This window comes from Phoca vitulina, unplaced genomic scaffold, assembly GCF_004348235.1.
Source record: "Phoca vitulina isolate PV1807 unplaced genomic scaffold, GSC_HSeal_1.0 scaffold40, whole genome shotgun sequence".
NCBI classification, from domain to species: Eukaryota; Metazoa; Chordata; class Mammalia; order Carnivora; family Phocidae; genus Phoca; species Phoca vitulina.
In genome coordinates, this window is record NW_022589743.1 from 19089284 (window position 1) to 19109986 (window position 20703).

General features: G+C 46.1%; 2 protein-coding genes across 5 annotated transcripts in view; one reads left to right on the forward strand and one right to left on the reverse strand.

Moving 5' to 3' along the window:
• Positions 1-1829: 1829 nt before the first annotated feature.
• Positions 1830-13436, forward strand: CUNH17orf75 (chromosome unknown C17orf75 homolog). 3 transcript variants are annotated; one of them, XM_032429057.1, is made up of 10 exons: positions 1830-2101; positions 2815-2895; positions 3738-3863; positions 4800-4943; positions 5190-5247; positions 7671-7790; positions 8691-8755; positions 8873-9027; positions 10261-10317; positions 10915-11029. In XM_032429057.1, exons 1-10 carry the CDS (start codon positions 1962-1964, stop codon positions 10932-10934), a joined length of 966 nt encoding a protein of 321 aa, XP_032284948.1. In that variant the 5' UTR covers positions 1830-1961; the 3' UTR covers positions 10935-11029. The 3 variants fall into 3 exon arrangements, with proteins under 3 accessions (XP_032284948.1, XP_032284946.1, XP_032284947.1); XM_032429055.1 differs by having other exon boundaries at positions 1835-2101; positions 10261-10364; positions 10915-13436; XM_032429056.1 differs by having other exon boundaries at positions 1839-2101; positions 8891-9027; positions 10261-10364; positions 10915-13435.
• A 77-nt stretch (positions 13437-13513) lies between these two features.
• The window catches only part of RHBDL3 (rhomboid like 3), a 52871-nt gene continuing 45681 nt past the window's right edge, over positions 13514-20703 (reverse strand). For both annotated transcript variants that reach the window (XM_032428970.1, XM_032428969.1), the window contains one exon: positions 13514-18823. In XM_032428970.1, the coding sequence (XP_032284861.1) occupies positions 18552-18823 (272 nt within the window). In that variant the 3' untranslated portion in view covers positions 13514-18551. The remainder of the gene's footprint in view (positions 18824-20703) is intronic.

Sequence of the window (20703 nt, forward strand, 5' to 3'; positions counted from 1 at the left end):
ATACCTTGTCTCCTTCAATTGTGTTGCCAGAATAAAAACTTAAATACTGGATTGTTTTTCTATATGTGCACATATTCTAGTTCATTCTTTTTAATAGCTGCATAGTCTTCAGGTACACATGTGTATTAGTTTCCTATTGCTGCTGTAACAAAATTAACCACAAATTTAGTGGCTTAAAACAACACGAATTTATTATATTACAGTCCTGGAGATCAGAAGTCTGAAATGGCAGGCCTGCATTCCTTCTGCAGCCTCTAGGGGAGAATCACGTATTGCCTTTTCTAGCCTCAAGAGAATGCGCAATTTGTGGTCCCAAATCACTTCCGTCTCTATATATCACAATTGCCTTCTCCTTTCTGATTTCCCGTCTCCTTCTTACAGAGACTCTTAGGGTTACACTGGGCCTACTTGGATAATCCAAGATAATCGTCCAATTTCAAGTTCCTTAATATAATCACAACTGCAGAGTCCCTTTTGCTATGTGAGGTAAAATATTCTCAGGTTCCAGAGATTAGGACGTGGACATCTTCGTTGGGGAGTGTGGGGGGTTATTATTCTGCCGGCCACTGCATGTACCAAAAACTTACATAATCAGTACTCTATTGACCAACATTCAGATTGTATCTAGTTTTTTATCATTATAAACCATGTTGCAAGGAATATTTTTGGACTTGTATTTTCACACTTACATAAATGTATCCATTTGATGATGTCCTGGTGTTGCATTGATAGTCAAAGGGTATATGAATTTAAAATATTGATAGACGTTTTCAAATTCCTTTCTAAACCATGTGCATTGAGGGCACCCAGCTGGCTCAATTGGTAGAGCATGTAACTCTTGATCTCAGGGTTATGAGTTCAATCCCCACATTGGATGTAGAGATTACTTTAAAAAATAAAATCTAAAAAACAAATAAAATAAAATTAACCACGTGCATTAATTTTATTCCTATCAACTGTTTAGGAGAGTGACTGCTTCTTTACACACCCCAACGCAAGGTATTACCAAACTTTCAAATGTTTGCTAATCTAACAGGTGAAAAGCAGTACTATATACTACCAATTTCATTTGAAATTGAACAGTTTATTTACTTACATATTCTTCATTCTTATTTCTTCTGCGAACTGCCTATTGTCTTTCTTTTTTATTGATGAATGACAGCCCTTCATCTATTATATATGTTGCAAATATTTTTCCTAGTTGGTCATTTGTGTTTTGACTTTGGGCAACACAGAAGTTTAGTCTTTCCCTGGTCAGATTTATTAATCTTTTCCCATGTGGTTTCTAAGTGTTTTAAATATTTAGAAAGGCCTTCTTCAAGAATCTTCAAAATTCTTCCATGTTTTCACCTGGGAGGGGGCATTTTAAATTCTTATATATTTTGGGGCGCCTAGGTGGCTCAGTCAGTTGGGCCTCCTACTCTTGATTTTGGCTCAAGTCATGATCTCGGGGTCCTAGGGTCAAGCCCGGGGTCAGGCTCCCCACTGGTCAGGGAGCCTGCTTGTCTCCCTCTCCTTCTGTTCCTCCCCCGCCTGTGCGTGCTCTCTCTCTTTCAAATAAATAAATTTTTATATCTTTTATCAAACTGATGCACGTGAGTGCGTGTCCACGCTCTTGAAGGGTGGTAGGAGGGCCCATTCATCCTTTTCCAGGTGGCTAGCTAATAGTACCATGTTTATTACGTCTCCTAGACGTCTTAGACGATAGCCAGAGGACAAAAGGGAGTCAAGAGAGAAATGGTAAAAGATTCTGCAGGAGGTAATTCGGCGCACCCACCAGCCCCTACCGGCAGTAAAGGCCCCCGCCCCCGACAGCGGCTTCCTGGTCTGCGACTCCGGGAAACAGGCGGAACGCAGGTGCGCGAGGGCTGGGAGCCGCACGAGCCCGGCCTCGGAGGACTGTACGGCAGCGGGGGAGCGGTTTGGCGGGAACACAGGGCCGCTCGGAGGCCGGCGCCGCGATGCTCCCCTCCTTGCAGGAATCTCTGGATGGGGATGAAAAGGAGCTAGAGAGCAGCGAGGAGGGAGGCTCCGCGGAGGAGCGGAGACTCGAGCCGCCGCCCAGCAGCCACTACTGTCTCTACAGCTACCGCGGAAGCAGGTGCAGCGCCCACCGTCCCTGTGGCCCCGCCCCGGCCCCGCGTCCCGGCCCCGCATCCCACCCCTGGCCGCTCACAAAGCCCTTCTTCCCCTCTCCCAGCTATATAGTCTCTGGCCCTAAGGACCCTCCTCGCCTCACGCCGTTCTTCCGGGCCACCGTCCTGGACTTTGGCGCCCCTCCTAATCCTCTGCGCTCCAACTGTCCCTCTCGACTTTTCAGCCCCTTCCTGTCGCCCCTGCCCTTTGTTTGGCGCAGCGCCTCGTACACTCATTAATGTCAATTTCCACCCCGTCCTTCCTGTCATTACCGCCCCACTTTCTCCCATTAGCCCCACGCATTCACACCTCCACCCCACCCTCTGATTATCCTCCGTTCTCGCTGCCTCCTTTTCCTCGGTCGGGGCAGACATTCCTGGGGCTCTCTTGGCCCTGGAAAGTCTGGTTTTTAGAGGAAATTTCCTCGACTCTTGTGGATGTTTAATTTAGCTTTTCCTCCACCTCTTAGACGGCCTGGAGAAGGGGCTCTTGTCCGCACCGTTTCATGGGTTTTCCCTGTCATGAGGCTTCGTAGGCAGTGGAGGATCCACGCACTTCTAACTTGCAGCATTTTCAGTTGACTGTTCACCCCCACCCTGCTTGCCGGCGGGGAGGGGGCCATACTGCGTTTGAGTTAGAGCCCATAACTGATAGCTGTATTGCTTTTGTGGTGTGCAGATTGGCACAACAGCGAGGGGACAGTGATGATGGAAGCCCAAGCGGCACAAATGCAGAAACGCCCTCTGGTGATGATTTCAGGTAAAAGCAGCTCGACCCTAACCCACGGGTGTGCTTTCATCTTCTCTGCATCTCTGTCCTGTAGATATCAGTGGGTACCCTATTTCACTTCAGCTTTCCCCGAGTCAAACCACCAAGCCCACCTATCCCCTAGGAACCTCATCTGGATTTCCTCATTAGTCCATTCATTCAAGGCTGGGCAGATCCAAATACTGGAGTGCCCCTGGTGATTAAGCCAGAGGCAATCCATCTTAGTTCCTTGATTGGAACTGCATTAAATATTCAAGGTCATATGAGTATAAAGAAATCTAAAATGCTCCTTTTCCCCACCTTCAATACCCTTTCAGAGCTCCATTGCTACACACTGGAATGTAAACTCTAGGACAGAATAGATTGTTGTCTCTTTGGTTCATTGATGTCTCCCTACCTGGCACCCTGAGTGGTACCAGGGTAAACATTTAAGACATATTTTGTAAATGAATGAATGACTGAATCTTAGCACTTGATGCGAAGTAGGGGATAATACAACAATATGTTCACTGACAGGATGATGGATGATTTAAGGAATTTTTTAGGTGTTGTAATAGCATTATGGTATTGTGAAAAGGAGGTAAGGTCAGTGGATTAGGGGTCCCGGTGGAGTATACTAGAGAGAATGAGCTGGAAAGATAGGACTATTTTAAACCATTTGATGAGGTAGATCATACTTGGTGACATACACACCTAGAAGCCTCCCCAGCAGGAGTCCTATAAAAAGCTTTGTCAAATCCTTAAAGAGATTCTGGTTTTTAGTAATATTCTGATTTATGAGGTGTGAATGTAGTAGTCCACTGGTAAGGGATGTGTGTCTTTTATTTGTCCAGCCTCTCCTTGGTGGGTACTAATCTGCCATCGGAAGTGGAGCCAGACCTGCGTGGTTTCATTGCTAAGCGTCTTGCTAAGGGAGCAGTATTTGAAGGGCTGGGTAATGTTGCATCTGTGGAGCTGAGGTAAGTGTAAAATGTGCTGTGTCCTGGATTTTTATTTTTGAGCTGAATATGAGAAGTGTGGAGAAATTGCAAAAGATCAGCTCCTACCGGACTTGCAAAGTTGGTCTTTGTTCTCTGGCAGCCTGAGCCCTGGGTCTCACACACACACACACACACACACACACACACACACACACACACACTTGTGGGATGGAATTAAGTGAATGGCAGACGCTACCACCTAAGAGTACTTCTTTGGTCTTGTACTTGGAAGAAAAGAGTTAATTACCAAAACTAAAAGTGTATACAGTTTGTAAAGTGCTTTCCCAAACTGCTCTCTACAAAGGGGCAATAGAGCAGATACTCTTACTTCCATTTTCAGATGAGCAAATAAACTCAAAGACATTGAGGTCACACAGCTGGTCATATTGATGGAGTGCAGGCTTAATCATAGGTGTCCTCTGTTGACTTCCAGCCATCTTTCCATTACACCCCTTAATTGTAGTTCACTTTAGACTATGATTTTGCCATCAAGTCCCCTCAGGAGTATGAAGCCACAGCCCAAAGATAAAGCCCCAGGATTAACATGTCACATCTGCCTGGAGCTTCAGTGATTCGTGAAGTTTTGGGGGGAGAAAGAGAACATGTTTATATTTATGTAAACGTGGATATACTATGAACAAGAATAAAATTTGCATGAGTTTTTCACATAAGAGAAGAGAACTCAAAGAAATGCCACGTTTGAAATTCTAGGTGCTGCTTTTGCAAAAGCCCATAACGGTACATGGTAATTTTCCTCTGCTATTACAAGTAAACCAAGGAGAAGTCTAGGAAGTTCTGACCTAGTTTGCAATCTAACAGTATTGTCAGATGAAGATGACCAAGGTTTGCAGCAGTCCATAAAACTAGATGCATGACTTAGCAAAATAATACATTTTACTGTCTTGTCTTTTCTAGGATTCCAGAATCCCGGGTCGGTTGTTATTACTGTCTTTTCCAACAAGAAAAACTGCTTCCTGAAGCAGCAACAGTGGACTCTGAACATAACGCTTCAGAGTATGTGGTCTGTTTTTTAGGAGGGTCTGAAAAAGGACTTGAGCTATATCCTTTCTTTGATCTTCGACGATATCAGGAAGGAAACCATGGGATGCTAAGTGGAGGACTATTACTACCGACCTCCAAAGAGCTTTTCTACCCCTTCTATATTTACTTCATTTCATACCTTCATACAACCAGTTTGTCCTGGCATGTCTTAATTTAAAGTTTGCATCTGAGAGATTTTATGTTTCCTATTGAGAGATAAAACACTATCTTGATGCATCCTTTATTGCTTCCTTAAGAATGTACTTTCAGGCTTGAATTGGACAAGTATATTCAAGGGCTGAAAAATAACATGAGCTGTGAGGTAAGATGATCGATTTAATTGGTAAGACTGAGATGATAAACACACTGTAATTGCTATGCTTATGAAATCACACAGGTAGACACAAAGACACCCAAATGCTAAAAATACTGCTTTGTGGGCTAATAGGAAGGTGCCTGTTAAGGGAAGCAGGGAACATAGTCCTATAAGTGCTCTAAGTTTCACAAGACTGCTTCTGATGTTTTGTATCCATGAAAAATTGAATCCATTGAATTCAGGGTATATGGTAATATGCCAAGTGAGGAAGAAGATACTCTTTTCCAGATTTCTAGGCACATAAGACTTATGTGCTGGTCAGAACTAATGTCCATGAAGCCTCTGGCACCAAAGACATGCTATACAATGGTATGACTGTCCTTGAACTCAACATCAAAGATTTGTAGAAAAATTCACATTTTTTATTTTTTTAATCTTTTTTTATTTTTTATTTATTTATTTTTTAAAGATTTTATTTATTTATTTGACAGAGAGAGACACAGCGAGAGAAGGAACACAAGCAGGGGGAGTGGGAAAGGGAGAAGCAGGCCTCCCGCCAAGCAGGGAGCCTGATGCGGGGCTCGATCCTAGGACCCCGAGATCATGACCTGAGCCAAAGGCAGATGCTCAACGACTGAGCCACCCAGGCGCCCCCTTTTTTTTATTTTTTAAAGATTTTATTTATTTATTTGACAGAGAGACACAGCCAGAGAGGGAACACAAGCAGGGGGAGTGGGAGAGGGAGAAGCAGACTCCCCGCTGAGCAGGGAGCCTGACACGGGGCTCGATCCCAGGACCCTGGGATCATGACCCGAGCCGAAGGCAGACACTTAATGACTGAGTCACCCAGGCGCCCCGAAAAATTCCATTTTTTATTAGTCGATCTTTCACGAACTAGATATATCCATATTGATTATCTATACCTTTAAAAAACTACACTTCACTGTGTAGTAGTTGTTAAAGTTATAACTCTTCTAACTTTACTACCCATTACATGTGGTACCAATTCCTTTTACTTGTCATATGCTTACAAGATCCTGCAGGAGAGGAAAGGCTAGCAAGCCTAGTAAGCCAAGGAAATGGGTCTAGGGGGAGCTGCTCTCCCAGAGCGGAGCTCTTGCAGTAGTCCCCAGTGAGCAGCACAGTCTAGAAAGCCAGATGTGCTCATGGCCAGCGCTCATGGCAGCAGTCTGACAGCTGGAGTGGGCTGGAGGGCTTTGATGAATTAGTGTGTGTCCTTCTCTGATCCTATCTGAATGTGAGTGAGCTGTCTCACTCCTCAGCCGTTCAGCAGGTGCTCTATAAGCTCACGCGTGGATGTTTCAGGCACTGCCAAGTGCGGGGGTGACAAGGATTATTAAGAGAATGTCTCCTGGGGCACCTGGCTGGCTCAGTTGGTAGAGCGTACAACTCTTGATCTCGGGGTTGTGAGTTTGATCCCCACTTTAAGGGTAAAGATCACTTAAAAAGAAAATCTTGGGGTGCCTGGGTGGCTCAGTCGTTAAGCATCTGCCTTCGGCTCGGGTCATGATCTCAGGGTCCTGGGATCGAGCCCCGCATCGGGCTCCCTGCTCGGCAGGAAGCCTGCTTCTCCCTCTCCCGCTCCCCCTGCTTGTGTTCCCTCTCTCACTGTCTCTCTCTGTCAAATAAATAAAATCTTAAAAAAAAAAAAAACTTAAAGAAAAAATCTCTGAGTATACACAGTATGGTAGGAGAAGATGGACATGTAAATGCCCAACTTCTCCCAGCAAAGAAATAGCATGGAACCCTACTAATTCGGTCTCTTTATTTTATGTAATACATTTCTAAGTGTTTTTTTAAGAAATTCCATACAGGGGCGCCTGGGTGGCTCAGTCGGTTAAGCGTCTGCCTTCGGCTCAGGTCATGATCCCAGGGTCCTGGAATCAAGCCCCGCGTTAGGCTCCCTGCTCAGCGGGAAGCCTGCTTCTCCCACTCCCACTCCCCCTGCTTGTGTTGCCTCTCTTGCTGTCTCTCTCTGTCAAATAAATAAATAAAATCTTTAAAAAAAAAAAAAGAAATTCAGTACAGAATTATTCCCCACTCTGCTCAGGAAAGTTGTATCACAATTCCTTATTTGAGTTGGTGGTGTTAGCTTAAAAAAAGGAGGTATCTATCCTCAGTTTTTTTTTTTTTAAGATTTTATTTATTTATTTGAGAGAGACAGAGCACGAGCAGAGGCAGAGGCAGAGGGAGAAGCAAACTCCCCACTGAGCAGGGAGCCCAACGAGGGGCGAGATCCCAGGACCCTGGGATCATGACCTGAGCCTAAGGCAGACGCTCAACCAACTGAGCCACCCAGGCACCCCTATCCTGAGTTCTTTGCACTGTCAAGAGTATCATGAAGAAAATGTTAAGTCCACTAAAGAGAAGGCTTATATTAAAGCAGGTGACATTCTTTCTTGATCTAGGAAAGGGGCCTGGAGAACCACATAAAATCCTACCTGAGCAGCTGGTTTGAGGATGTTGTATGCCCAATCCAAAGGGTGGTTCTTCTCTTTCAGGAGAAGCTTACCTTTCTGCTACATGCTGTAAGTATTGCCCAAACAAAAGCATTTCTTTAATTGAGAGTCACTTTGGCAGAGTTTGGATTATTTAAAGACATACTCACTTTCTCTGAACACTACTCCCCACTCCCCTGCTGAATATTCATTCAAACTATGCTTGCAATCAGAGTAGACCACACTCTGTTTACTGAGATCTAGAAAGTTCCACTACTCAGGTAGAATTGCAAATACTAAATCTTCCTAATAGGATAAAACATTATTATTTTTTTAAGTAGGTTCTACGCCCAGCTTGAGTGGGGCTTAAACTCATAACCCTGAGATCAAGACCTGAGCTAAGATCAAGAGTCTGACCCTTAACTGACTGAGCCAGCCAGGCACCCCAGGATAAGACATTTTAAAATAATATTTTTGAAGTGATCTGGGAGAGGCACAATTTCCAAAACAATTTGAGAAGGAAAACAAAAATCCCAAAGTGATTTTTCACTATATAAAAAGTCCAGATAGGGGCACCTGGCTGGCCCAGTCTGTAAAGCATGCAACTCTTGATCTTGGGGTCGTAAATTCAAGCCCCACATTGCGGGTAGAGACTACTTTTAAAAAAAAGTCCAGATAAAAAATGAAAAATTCACGAAAATACCCAGACAATGGGGGAAACCTAGAGTATATGGCCAGGCTTTTATTTAAATATGTGGTGGGTAAATTCAGCTGTAACTGGATGGTCCCATGAGACCCGGGTGGTAAAGCCAGGTTTTAGGCTGTCAGTGGGCACCTGATGAACAAGGCTCTGGAGAGCTCCTGGGTAGTGCCCATCTAGAATGGTCCAGTGTGGTGGTTATTGGGGAAGCTGACGTTTACTGTTGAGTATCTGCTCAATAAGGAAAACTAGAATCCCTGTATCGATTAGGCTTTATTTTTCTCTCATAGGCTCTGAGTTATACTCCTGTTGAAGTTAAAGAATCAGATGAAAAAACAAAGAGAGACATTAACAGGTAAAGAAGAGTTTTCCTTTTTCACAGCAAACCTGATACTATGTTTTCAAACCCCCCACCCAGTGCAGAATGAATTTGCTTTCTCCCTCCTACCCTGCAATACTGTTTGTGGAAAAGAACCTGTGTGTGTGGCAGGTTTCTGAGTGTGGCCAGTCTTCAAGGCCTTATTCACGAAGGCACCATGACGTCCTTGTGCATGGCCATGACCGAGGAGCCACATAAATCCGTGGTCATCGATTGCAGCGGCTCCCAGCCTCAGTTCTACAATGCAGGTGAGCCACAGCCCGAGGCAGCCTTCCTGGTGGGAGTCTCTATTTTTGCACCGAGAACACATGAGACAAAGTTAGCCTTCCAGCCTTGTACACTTGTCCCTGTTTATCTCACACTCACCAAAAATAGTATCAATTCTAGAACCATGGAAATCCCATCATGCCTAGCAATTCCACTCCTATGTATATAGAGAAATTCTTGTATGTGTACATAAGGAGACAAGTACAGAAATATTCATAAAGGCATTGTTTGAAATAGCAAAGAATGGAAGCAAATGTCTATCAGGAAAACTGAAAAACTGCTATATTCATACAGTGGAGTCCTACATAGCAGTGAAAATGCACGAACTAGCTCAGAACCATACTATTTAGTGGAAAAGCCATTAAAGAAAAACAAAGTTTTAACATATGTAAAGTAATACTATATAGGCCTTAGAGATTAAAAAAGAAAAGTATGTGACAAAAGTTGAAAGAAATACGTGGGAACGATAATCCTTTCTGATGGGAAAGGAGGGGGATGTGATGGGGAAGACGTACTCAGGGCTTCAGCCATTTGGTATTTCTTAGCCAGGTGGTGAGCCGACTATTTTTTTAGACCATTATAGAAAGTCTTAAATAATTCACTACACGTGGGGCGCTTGGGTAGCTCAGTCGGCTGAGCATCCGACGCTTGATTTTGGCTCAGGGCATGATCTCAGGGTCGTGAGATCAAGCCCCGTGTCTGGCTCCTCGCTCAGTGGGGAGTCCGCTTGAGATTCTCTTCCTCTCGCTCTGCCCCTCCCCCCACTTGTGCATGCTTGCTCTTTCTCTGTCTCTCTCTCAAGTAAATCTTTTTTTTATTATTTATTTATTTGACAGAGAGAGAGAGACAGCGAGAGAGGGAACACAAGCAGGGGGAGTGGGAGAGGGAGAAGCAGGCTTCCCGCGGAGCAGGGAGCCCGATGCAGGGCTCAATCCCAGGACCCTGGGATCATGACCTGAACTGAAAGCAGACGCTTAACGACTGAGCCACCCAGGCACCCCTAAATAAATAAATCTTGAAAATAATTCACTATAAGTGTTTTGACCAAGAAGGAAAATCACAATGGATACAGGTGATGTATACCTGAAACTAACAAACTATGAAGTGTCAATTACACTTCAGTTAAAAATAAATAAATAATGAATAGAAAGAATACATGTCTTATGCTTTGTAGGATTTCGGTTTTATTTTTTTTTTTCTAAAATACTTCATAGGAAGCAACCGGTTTTGTGAGGACTGGATGCAGGCTTTTTTGAACGGCACTGAAGGAGGTAACCCTTTTCTTTTTCGACAAGTACTGGAGAACTTTAAACTAAAGGTAATTAATTGGCTATGTGCCAAATATCATCATATCATTTTTGTCTGAATTTTAGTTCATACCAGTGACAGAGTAACAAATCTGCTTTACAGCTGTGATGTCTATTAAATAGGACGTTCTCAAAACTAGAATCCCCAGAAGGCATTTACTTTATTTATATTTTCCAGGAGCTTCTGCATATATATCATTGCAGTTCCAATTAATTGGGTTGAGTGCTTGCTTGTATCTCAGGGACATCAGTTGTCTAATTTGTGATGTATTTTAGTTGGAAAGCACCAAAAAAAATGGTTCAGTGACTAAGGTTTCAAAATTCTGATGGGGAGGAGCATTGTTACTTTATTTTGCAGATTTTAAAAATATTTTTACTTTATGTAAGAAATTGTGTTCTCCCAAGGGCAAAGCATATTAGCAATAAGAACGATGGAAATATTTAAAATAAAAAGCAAACATCTCGGCAACATATGTCAAGCTCTCAGCTGGATAGGAGATATTTCTCAGGCTTCGTTATTATCTCACTAAACACATACTTAACTGGATAATCTTTTTCTAGGCCATACAAGACACAAATAATTTGAAGAGATTTATCCGACAGGCAGAAATGAATCATTACGCTTTGTTTAAATGTTACATGTTCCTGAAGAACTGTGGTAGTGGAGATATCCTTTTGAAGATTGTTAAAGTGGAACACGAAGAAATGCCTGAAGCCAAAAACGTGGTGGCTGTCCTTGAAGAATTTATGAAAGAAGCTCTTGTCCAAAGTTTTTGATCACGTGTTTTGAGATCATTGTGTTGTGAAGTTGTACATACCAGCCTTGGTGTTTGAAACTGCGGTTGTTGTAACTGTCATAGGATTGCTACTGAAGATTACTTCAGACACATTCTAGATTTCTTCATTTCGTACTTTTAAAATTTATTACTTAGACCTAAAAATCCGAGGACCATTTTCACTGAGTCTTAGATGTGTGTTAGAGTCGTGGAATTTTAGGACACTGCTGGCCCCATAAATTCTAGGCCTCGGGGGGTTGATGCTCAAAAATCTTGAAAGGTAATTTTGTGGCTTCTCTGAGGAGTTGGCTGCAGTATTTAGCAATTTTTCCTCCCAGAAAAATTGTGATACTCCTTTCTCAATGTACTATAACTTCTTTAAAAAAAAAAAATGTCCTCCTAGTCTCAGGACAGATTAGCGCTGCGACACCATTTCAGAGACAGATCTGTGCATCCTGTGGGTGCTTGGATAGATTTTTTTTGTCTGATTATGGCATGGATGACAAAGCCAGCTTTTAAGTCAGTACACAAATCATGACTGTTTAAGAAATTAAATGAGCTTTAAAAATACACTAGCTTCAAGACAAAACATCATCTCTGACAGAAAGCTACTGCAGAAGTGGCCGCCAGCCCCTTTCTTCATTCATTTGTTCACAGGTACCTGCCAAGAGCCTGTATTTTCTTTTCTGTTTTTCTGTTGAAAATGCTGGAGTTTTCCAACAGTGTTAAAAAAGAAGCAAAGTACACAAATTCTACAAGCAAACTGTAACATAAAGAATGCAAACAGATTCTTCATATCAGAGTTACTTATTGATTTTAGTTTTTTGTATATTTGTCATAAGCCTCATATTGTTTTACTCCGAATCAATTGAAAATGGAGCCATTTATAATTCCCATGGAAGCCAATTGTAGCTACACACATGATGGCAGTTTGTTCTGCAAAGCTCTTTAATAAATCCATTTAATAATGATTTTTGGTTAGAAGATCAGAAGTCTTATTCTCACTGCCTTCAGGATGCTCAGAGGAACACAAGCCCATAAAAATCCTCTCCCAAACTCATACATAAGTTCTGACATAAGTAATGACTGACAATGGCCTGATGCTTTCTCTTCTACAGAAGTCTGGGGACATGACTCACCAAGCCATTTCTTTTCCTTTAATGAGAAATACAATTCAGCTGTACTCTCAAGATCTTCATAAAGGCTCTCATATGGTTTTAAATTTTAATAACTTGGATTGTAGGCAATGTAGAAAACAAAATCCAAATAGCATTTTTTATAGCATTAAATTCAGGATGACTATGGGAAATAAGCAAGTCGAAGGCTTATTGAACCTGCCCTTGAACCTGGCTTTTTCTAATGTACTTGGTTACTCATTTAGAAATCATTTTTTTTATAGACAACATTAGGACACCAACATTTGGAGTCTAAAAAACATATTTTTCGTTTTCAGATTCACGTATCGTTCAACAGTCCATGATGTAAATGGCATTTTAAAGTAAATGTATTACCTGCTTCAAGCCATTTATGGATATAGTCAAGGTATAGTTAGCTATTCCTTATGTGTACTTCTATATATATATTGTGTGATGCAGGGTCACTACAGTACACAGTTGTGTGCCATACTGTCTTATTTTACAAGCCTATGACAAACTATCACTATTCTAGGCAAGGAAAATGGTGACATGGAATCAAGTATCTTGTTGGCCATGAGAAGAAACCCAAAGAGCTCATGACCAGAAACATGTACTGTATTCAAATTTTAATAAGCTAATGTATTCATTTTTAAAGTTTTAAAAAGGATTTGTTCACGTGTGGAATACATTTATGTATTGCTTGTGTGCTCTACACACAGGAAATATGTTTGTCATGTATCAAAAATGGCCTGTTTAATTGTAATTATATTTGTAATAATAATAATAACCCAACTTAGCTTCTCATCAGCAGAGTCATTTTTATTTAACTAGCTCCATTCTCAAGTCTGACATTTTTATTAAGGCGCAACAAGTTTAGGGGGAGATTATACTTGCGTAAGGAATTTGTTGAAGAGAGTCACATCACCTGCTGGAATACACCTTTCTGCACCTTGCAGGAGGCATCAGGCAGGGTGTGAGGGCAATTTCCATCACAATGTTTTATTCATTGTCCAGGGAAGTTACACCCATAGAACTCAATAACCCAAGTCCCTTCCCTTCACTCTCATTCATTATTAACCGTGACAGAATGCCTGTCCTTTACCAGAGGCGCACTATACCAGATGCTAGGGAAGCCTGCTGGCATCTGGGAAGTAAGATGAGGACCACATTTTCCCAGCCATGTGTCTTCTCAGTCATGGAGATTCCCACCCCCCCACCCCCCCCCAAAGCCCGGCATTGATGAAGTCTTTCCACTTGGAGGGCTAAGAGAGCTGGAGAGCTCTGCAACTGCTAAACTTCCTGAATGTGTCACAGACTTCAAATCATTCTGAGCTTGCATAAATGCTAGATTCCGGAAGTCGGCGGTGATAGGGAGTGACAATGAATTCATAGCTGTGGATTTTCTTGTAAACTATTTGAGGATGGCTGATAAAGCAGAAATCCTGTCAAGTGAGCATGGAATGAATATTCCAAGGTCCATTACTGTGACTAATGCAGTGAGACTGGATCTTGAAACGAACGCCCTGGCCCTTCCACCGGGTTTCGTGCCCTTAAAGTCCCACACAAACAGCCGAGGAGTGAGAGCATGAACTCGGGAACCACAGTGCGAATCCATCTATGCCATAAGGTACCCGGGAGTCACCACACTTCCCTAAGCCTGCCCCTCATATAAATATGAGCATATTGATACCCACTTCACACCGAGTAGCTGTGCACTAAATGAGGATAATCTGTGGAAAATGGCTCGTGCAGTGCCCAGCACATACTAAGTCATCAGTAAACTGTCTTCATAGTTACCTTATCACCGGTAGATGTCCCACGAAGTTATTGGAAGAATGAGACTCTGGTAGGAGGGAGGAACCAGAAAAGTCAAGGGGGAAGTGATAGGAGACCAAAGCTAAACAGCTTCTGGCTGTCCAGGGGGCTTGCCAGTAAGCGCCCCGGCTATGGAGCCTGGAACTGACCGGGGGGTACACTGGGGCTCAGACAGTGTCCTGATTTTCCCTCCAGGGCAGTTACTTATCCACACATGAAACAGAAATGAGTTCTTTGACCTTGAGTCTGAGCTGTACTCTCAAATTTGTTCTGGGATGCCTTCTGCAGCTTTTAGAAATGTTTTTCAATGACCCACAGGAAACTGATGTGACAGAACATTATGGGAAACAGCTCCCATGCTGAATTTAACAGGGTCGTTTAATCCCCCAACAAAATTTAACAGTTATGAATGGCAAATCTGTATACTGCATCGGTTTAGAAAAGCTGGAGAAAACACTTCACTGAATTCTCAGACTGCATCCATTCAAAGCCCATGTGATTATTAAACTTACCCAGCACTACACTTTACCATTAATGCCCCTCTCGCTCTCCCCTTCTGTATGTGAACCATGTCCTCTCACCCTGAGAAAATTCCTATCCCTTCCTCAAGATCCAGGTGTTGACTGCCCCTAGAAAGACCTAAAGAATAGACTATTGGGGTAAAGAAGGAAGCGCCTAGATATTTCAAAGATCACTCCAATAGTAGTAGTCAAAATATTAATCTCCCGTCAGAGTATAGGGTAAGAGGAGAAGAGGAAGACGGGGTGCCAGGCAGGACAGCGGGCACAGAAGTTCTTGACCTGAAACCACGGACCAGTTTCCTTATTCACACACCACCTCCCCCCTCCACATTGTCTCTCCATGCATTTTTAGAGCAAGAGAAAACACAGCTTCCATCAACCACTCAAAAGAGTTCAGTAATTCAAGAACGGTTAAGAACCACCCAGCTGGAAGCACCAGCACCAAGCACCGACCCCCGGAGCAGTGTTGTATGTGCCGCCTCCCACCTCCCTGCCCCAGACAGAGACAAAACAGGCTCCGGTGCTAGCCCTTCAGGTCACTTCCTGAGTCACCGATGGCTTTAAAAAAAAAAAAATCTTTAATGGAATCTGTGTTCAAATAATATGTTACAACAAAAATATACAGAATGTACACAATACAAAAATATTTAGAAACAAACATTGCAGCTTGTGTTTCCTTTTGTTTCCCACTTACTCAAGTCCTTTGGGGGGGGTGTGGAAATTCAGCGTTGGGCACTGTTTTTTTTTTAAGGCAGAGGAGTATCGGTGCTTTTTGGCCAGCCCTGGGAGCAACATGAAGGATGCCAGGAAAGGGCTTCCACTGCACCCGGGAATCTGCATTCTTTGAAAACGAAATTGGACCCTGGGGGAAGATCTGGGTTTGGTGAGCAATGACTCCCCTAATCCTCTGAGTAAGAAGGGTCCTCGTGGAAATGGAGAGTCCTATTAGCTGGCAAAAACACCTCATTAGGGAGCTTTTCCTAATTAAAAAAATGAATGACTAATGGTGTCATTAAAGCCAAATTTCTCCTTTGAAGATTTGTTTTCCCTTCCCTAGTTTCTGTGATTCCGCTTCCGTTTAACGAGCGAGCAAATCTATGGCTGCTTTTTGGGGAATCCCCAGCTTTCAGTTTCCGTGTCCCGTGGATGGAAGGCCAGCTACCCTCCACAGTCCCAAGAAGAGGCACACTGGGCCGGTGGCTGTACGAGCTCAGGAAGGAGGGATGATAGGGACGGGTCGCCAGCAGGGTGCCGGGGATGAGGGTGCGCGGACTGGCTGAGGAGAAAGCCAGACACCAAAACAGAAACCTTTCTTACCAGACAATGATCTCTGGTCCTGGTTTGGAGACCTGGGTTGTATGGAGTGACCGTGGACCCCACTGGGTGGCCCTGCTTGGAGCTGATGGTTGGGCGAGGGTGGGGAGGGGGGTGTGAAGCTGACCAAAGAACTTTGGGGTTCCTTTTGGACCCTGCTGACAGGGAACAGCTGGGGCCTGTGGCCTGAGGCTAGATGAGGCTCCCTTGGTGGTCTGAGACAGGATGGCAAATGGGATTTTCACCTCAGGCAGTCCTTCTTGGTAGCAAGCTCCTATCTGCGGCCCTGAGGGAACTGGGTGCTTCTCTGAGGCCTTTCTAGAGTCTTCTTCTCACCCCTGCGAGAGGTAGACCCCTCTCCAGGCCGCACCAGACGAAGGCGGGGGGGGGACTCTCCACTCCCTCCACCCACTACCCAGAATATGGGGGTGCCTGGTGGGACACCCTGCCTCCCCGCAGGGCACCGGCTGCCTCCGTTCCTCCAGGGAGGGACAGCACCACTCAGGTTTAGGGGGCTGCAGCCCATGGCCAGGGCCCCCCTCTCCATCCTTACCCAAGTCCTCTCAGCCCCAGTTCCAACTTACTCTCCTCTCCTAGGAAGCTGACTCTCCCAGCTACACCCTTCCCTCAGTGGGGCAGAGACAGGCTGGCAGGACACAGACAAGATGCCTCAGGGTGACGTGGCCCAGCCCCCGATCTGGGCCTGTGCCAACTGGGCCTGGCAGTCCTCAGTACTGTACCAGCACGAGGGCAGCATGACCTCAGGAGCCACACGTGGGGACCCGGACAATCTATCAAGCACCGGGCAAAGAGGGGGAAGGGCTTGGCATAGGCTGGGGCTGCATGGAGACCCTGTCCATTCACATGTGATCACTGAGGACAGGAAGCCACAGCGGCCCAAGACCCCCAACTGCCTGGCCCGGCTGACTCCAGACTAAGCTCCTGCCCTCACCCCTGCATGGACCCAGTCCCTCTGCCTCCCGGACTGGAGTTCTTTGTCCTTCTGGGTTGTCAGTGGTTGGAATTCCAAGAGCAGTATACAGGGAATCACATATTTTGTCAAAAGCCATCCTCCCCTCCCCCTCTCCTCAGGGCCCGTATCAGCTCCTGCTCGGGAGTCATTCCCTTAGCCTCGTTTTCCCACTTGTGCCTTGGGGTGGGGATGGACCTGACAATAGCCAAGTTCCCTCCAAGCTCTGAGCATCTGCGTCTATGGGCTGCCCTCACCTCTGACCCTCATCCAAAAACCCAACAATTGTCCAGAAGCAGGTTTCCCCTAAATTGGAATTTCTTGTACCGCAGCCTCCTGTCCCCCCTACTCAATGGACACATGGCTTCAATATTCCTGCCCCAGCCTCTCTGACACCCCCAAAGTTCCTTCCCTCTTAAGGAAAACAGAACAGAACCATCTCAGATGTGAAGGTCATTCCAGAGGGGAACAAGAAGGGAGCTTGGCAAAGGCCAACTGCGGCATCCTGAGCATCCCTAGGAGGGCCCAAGGTCTCCCTCCACTGAGGACAAGTCTCCCACTGGTCAGTGGTTTTCAGGGAGATGCCTGGAAAGGATGAGGAATGGGAAAGAAGGGGCTAGCTTTGCCGAAAGCCAGATCCTCAGGGGTCACACTCTCCCACTTCTCAGCACCTTTTTTCCTCTCACGCAGACCCTTTCACACACCCCCACGCCCCTCACGGGCTTCCTCTGCAGCCTCTGACTTCCCTCACGTTCTTCCCATGGCATCTCTTACCATCCCATGGATGTCCTCACCCACCGAACCACACACACACACACACACACACACACACACACATCCCCATGACCAAAGGGGAGGCACAATGTAGGGTCAGGGCAATGGAAGGGAAGGAAAAGGCTCTAAAAACAAGGCAGGGCATGGGATGCTGGGGCACCAATATGAGTTGTCAGCATTCTGGGAGACAGGGAGGGAGAAACCCAAAGCTGGTACTGGGCCTTGCCAAGGGTAGTGCTTGGGATCAAGTTTTTTCCCTCCTACTTGGGTTTCTCTTACTGGATACCCCCAGGGCAAGAGTGAGGCCTAGAGTTACAGCATCTCCCTCCTCTGCCTGCCCCAGTGCCCACCACCAGGAGCGCACCCTGGGCTCTCCTACACCAAAACCCAACATGTCCACCGCCAGGCCCTCCTCCACTCCAGAGCTCCAAACCCAACAGCTGTAGAGCGAACATTTCCTGGCCTGTAACTGTATCTCTGGGCTGGACAAGGGCCTGCCTGGCTACCCCACCCTCGGGTCTTCCTGACATCTCGGGGTGGGGATGAGGGAGGAGGCTGCCGCTCAGTCTGTGACGAGGGAAGCGTTGCCTGAACACACAGAACAAGCCCAGCCCGAGGGGAGGGCTGCTTTTACCCCACCCCAGGCCTTCGCCCTGGCTCGATGTCCTCAGAACAGTCTAGAAAAACAATGGTAGCAGCATCCAACTCATCCAGCAGGCGCCTTTCAGAAAAAGAGGCCCCATTGTCCAAACCTGAACACCAACATCACTGTGGCCCAGCATCTCGTCCTCTCCTCCCTGGCCTCTCAGAGCTGGTGCCGAGAACAAGAAAGTCCATGTTCCTTCCTGCTGCTGCTAGGCCCTCCCACCCCTGACCTAGGTCCCCCAGCGCCTTAAGGCGGGGGTGGCAGCTTTAAGTCCAGCAGGGTGTAGGCGAAGATGTTCCAGAAGACAGCGAACAGCACAAAGACCGTGTACATGGCCACAAAGATCCACCACAGCGACTGGTCCTGCAGCCTCTGCTCGTAGTTCCTCAAGACCACCACGCCCAAGGTGATGCCCACAGCCACGCCGCCCAAGTGTGCCACAAAGCTGGGGTGAGGGCACGGGGGGTAGGCCGATGGGTGGAACCGGAGCCACACGGCCCGCCCGAACTCCATGCTCACTGCAAGGGGAGGAAGCACAGAGAAGTCACAGGAGGGCCGCTGGGCAGGGGCGGAGGGAGAGGCCTTGCACGCCATCCGGCCACCCGGCCACCCACTCACCCATCCACCCGTGAGTTCACTCACTGCCCACTAGGCCGAGCACTGTTTGTTCTCTGCCCTGCAGATAGAGAAGTGAAAGACAGACGAACCCCTGTTCTCCCAGGGCTTACAGATCTGGGAATCGACCAGCATCAATTACATACATCAGATAATTCCAGTAAGAAAAATTCTAGGGGGTAAAAAAAAAAAAAATAGGTAATTTTAAATCAACGATGGGTGTAAGGAGGGGGGGATTCGTTAGTTTGGGGAATCAGGCAAGATCTCCCTAAAGACGTGAAATGTGCAGAGAGACGTGACTATCAAGAGGAGACCCTAAGAAGAGCAGTCCAGGCAGAGGGGAGAGCTTGTGCAGAAACCCAAAGAGCCTTGCAGCCCCACGTTCATGAGTCCGGGAGGCTCAGTTTCCCCATCTGCAGAGTTCCAGGCTACACTGCTGGAACATTAATAATAACTTTAATATGTGCTAGCACGTTATAGTTTAGAAAGTGTTTTCATGTGCTGTTTCAAAACCCTTAGAAACCTTTCCCTCAGAATTTTTGTGATTGGAAGGAAGGGATGGAGGGAGAAAAGGGCAAAGAAAGAATGGGGATACACGGCCCCAACACAGTGCTGGAGTCTCCCTCCTAACAGATGCTCAAATGCCCCCATCCCATCCTCCAGTTGACTCTTCTTGCCTGAACTTGTTGGGTCAGCCAATCCCATGGGATGCACTCTCTCCAAAGGATAGGTGCTGGGAAATGGCCATTTCACGGCCCACCACCAAAGAGCACTAAGGGCAGGCATTCTTATCCCCATTTTGCAGATGAGGAAACCAAGGCAAATTTGATGAGTGAAAGAAAGTCCTTTGCGGGGAATTCTGTACTTGTTCAGTTACCATTTAGTTAACCAGTGTGCCTCTCTCCACCGTCGCCACTGCGGGGGCACCCAGGACCTCCAGGGATGTTCATTCCCTGGGGATCGCCTAATCTTCTGGCCGGGGCCCTGCAAGTCCAAGGACGGCCAATAGATGGCAGGAGAGGAGCAGCCAGGGACCGACACTGAGTCCTCCCCAAGCCCTCCCCAGGCCCTGGGGCATCCTTCTGCCTTTGCTTAGCAGGCCCTGGGTGCCACAAAGGAGGTCTGAAAGACATTGGTTTCCCCCCCCCCACCTCCCCCTCTGCTCCAAAACAGCATTCTAGTTTTTATGAGTTGGATTTTTTTAAACATCAAGACGCAGGCTTCTCCTCCCTTCCCTGCACACAAACTCAGAGTCTGAGCAGACAGGGAAGCTATGCTCACCCCGCCCCCACTCACTGCACCCCACTGCCCCCCACTGCCCTGGCTCAAAGAGTCTGTGGGCTTTAGAGCAAGGGATGTGGAAGTGGACGGAAGTGCGGTCTGCATAGGCCCATCCTCCTGCCCCTGTCTGTTCTGGTTCATCTTCCTCTTCCCCAGGTCACAGGTGGATCCAGGCAGACAGCTCAGGTGCTCCCACCCAGCCTGGCGAAAGTGCGGGCATTAGCAACGGCACAGGCCGGCTCCACATTCTGCCTCTATCACCTCCAGCTGGGTGGCCGTGGGCAAGGAACATGAGCTCCAGTGTCTACCTACAAATCTAGCCTTATAGAAAATACCCTCTTCTACAACCGTGGCCCGAAGACTGAATGAGAGACCGTGTGTCCCCTCGTCTCTCTTTCTGCCTGCATCGCATCTTACCTCTTTCCACCTCAGAATGAGCCTCTTATGAGGACTCTGGTCTCACGAATAGTCTCGTGAACTCAAATCTGCCAGTAACTCTCCT

Coding starts and splice junctions, on each gene's coding strand:
- CUNH17orf75 (XM_032429055.1), top strand. CDS start 1,962: ATGCTCCCCTCCTTGCAGGAATCTCTGGATGGGGATGAAAAGGAGCTA. Junction 2,896..3,737: donor CCCTCTGGTGATGATTTCAG/GTAAAAGCAGCT, acceptor TTATTTGTCCAG/CCTCTCCTTGGTGGGTACTA. Junction 10,365..10,914: donor TGGAGAACTTTAAACTAAAG/GTAATTAATTGG, acceptor ATCTTTTTCTAG/GCCATACAAGACACAAATAA.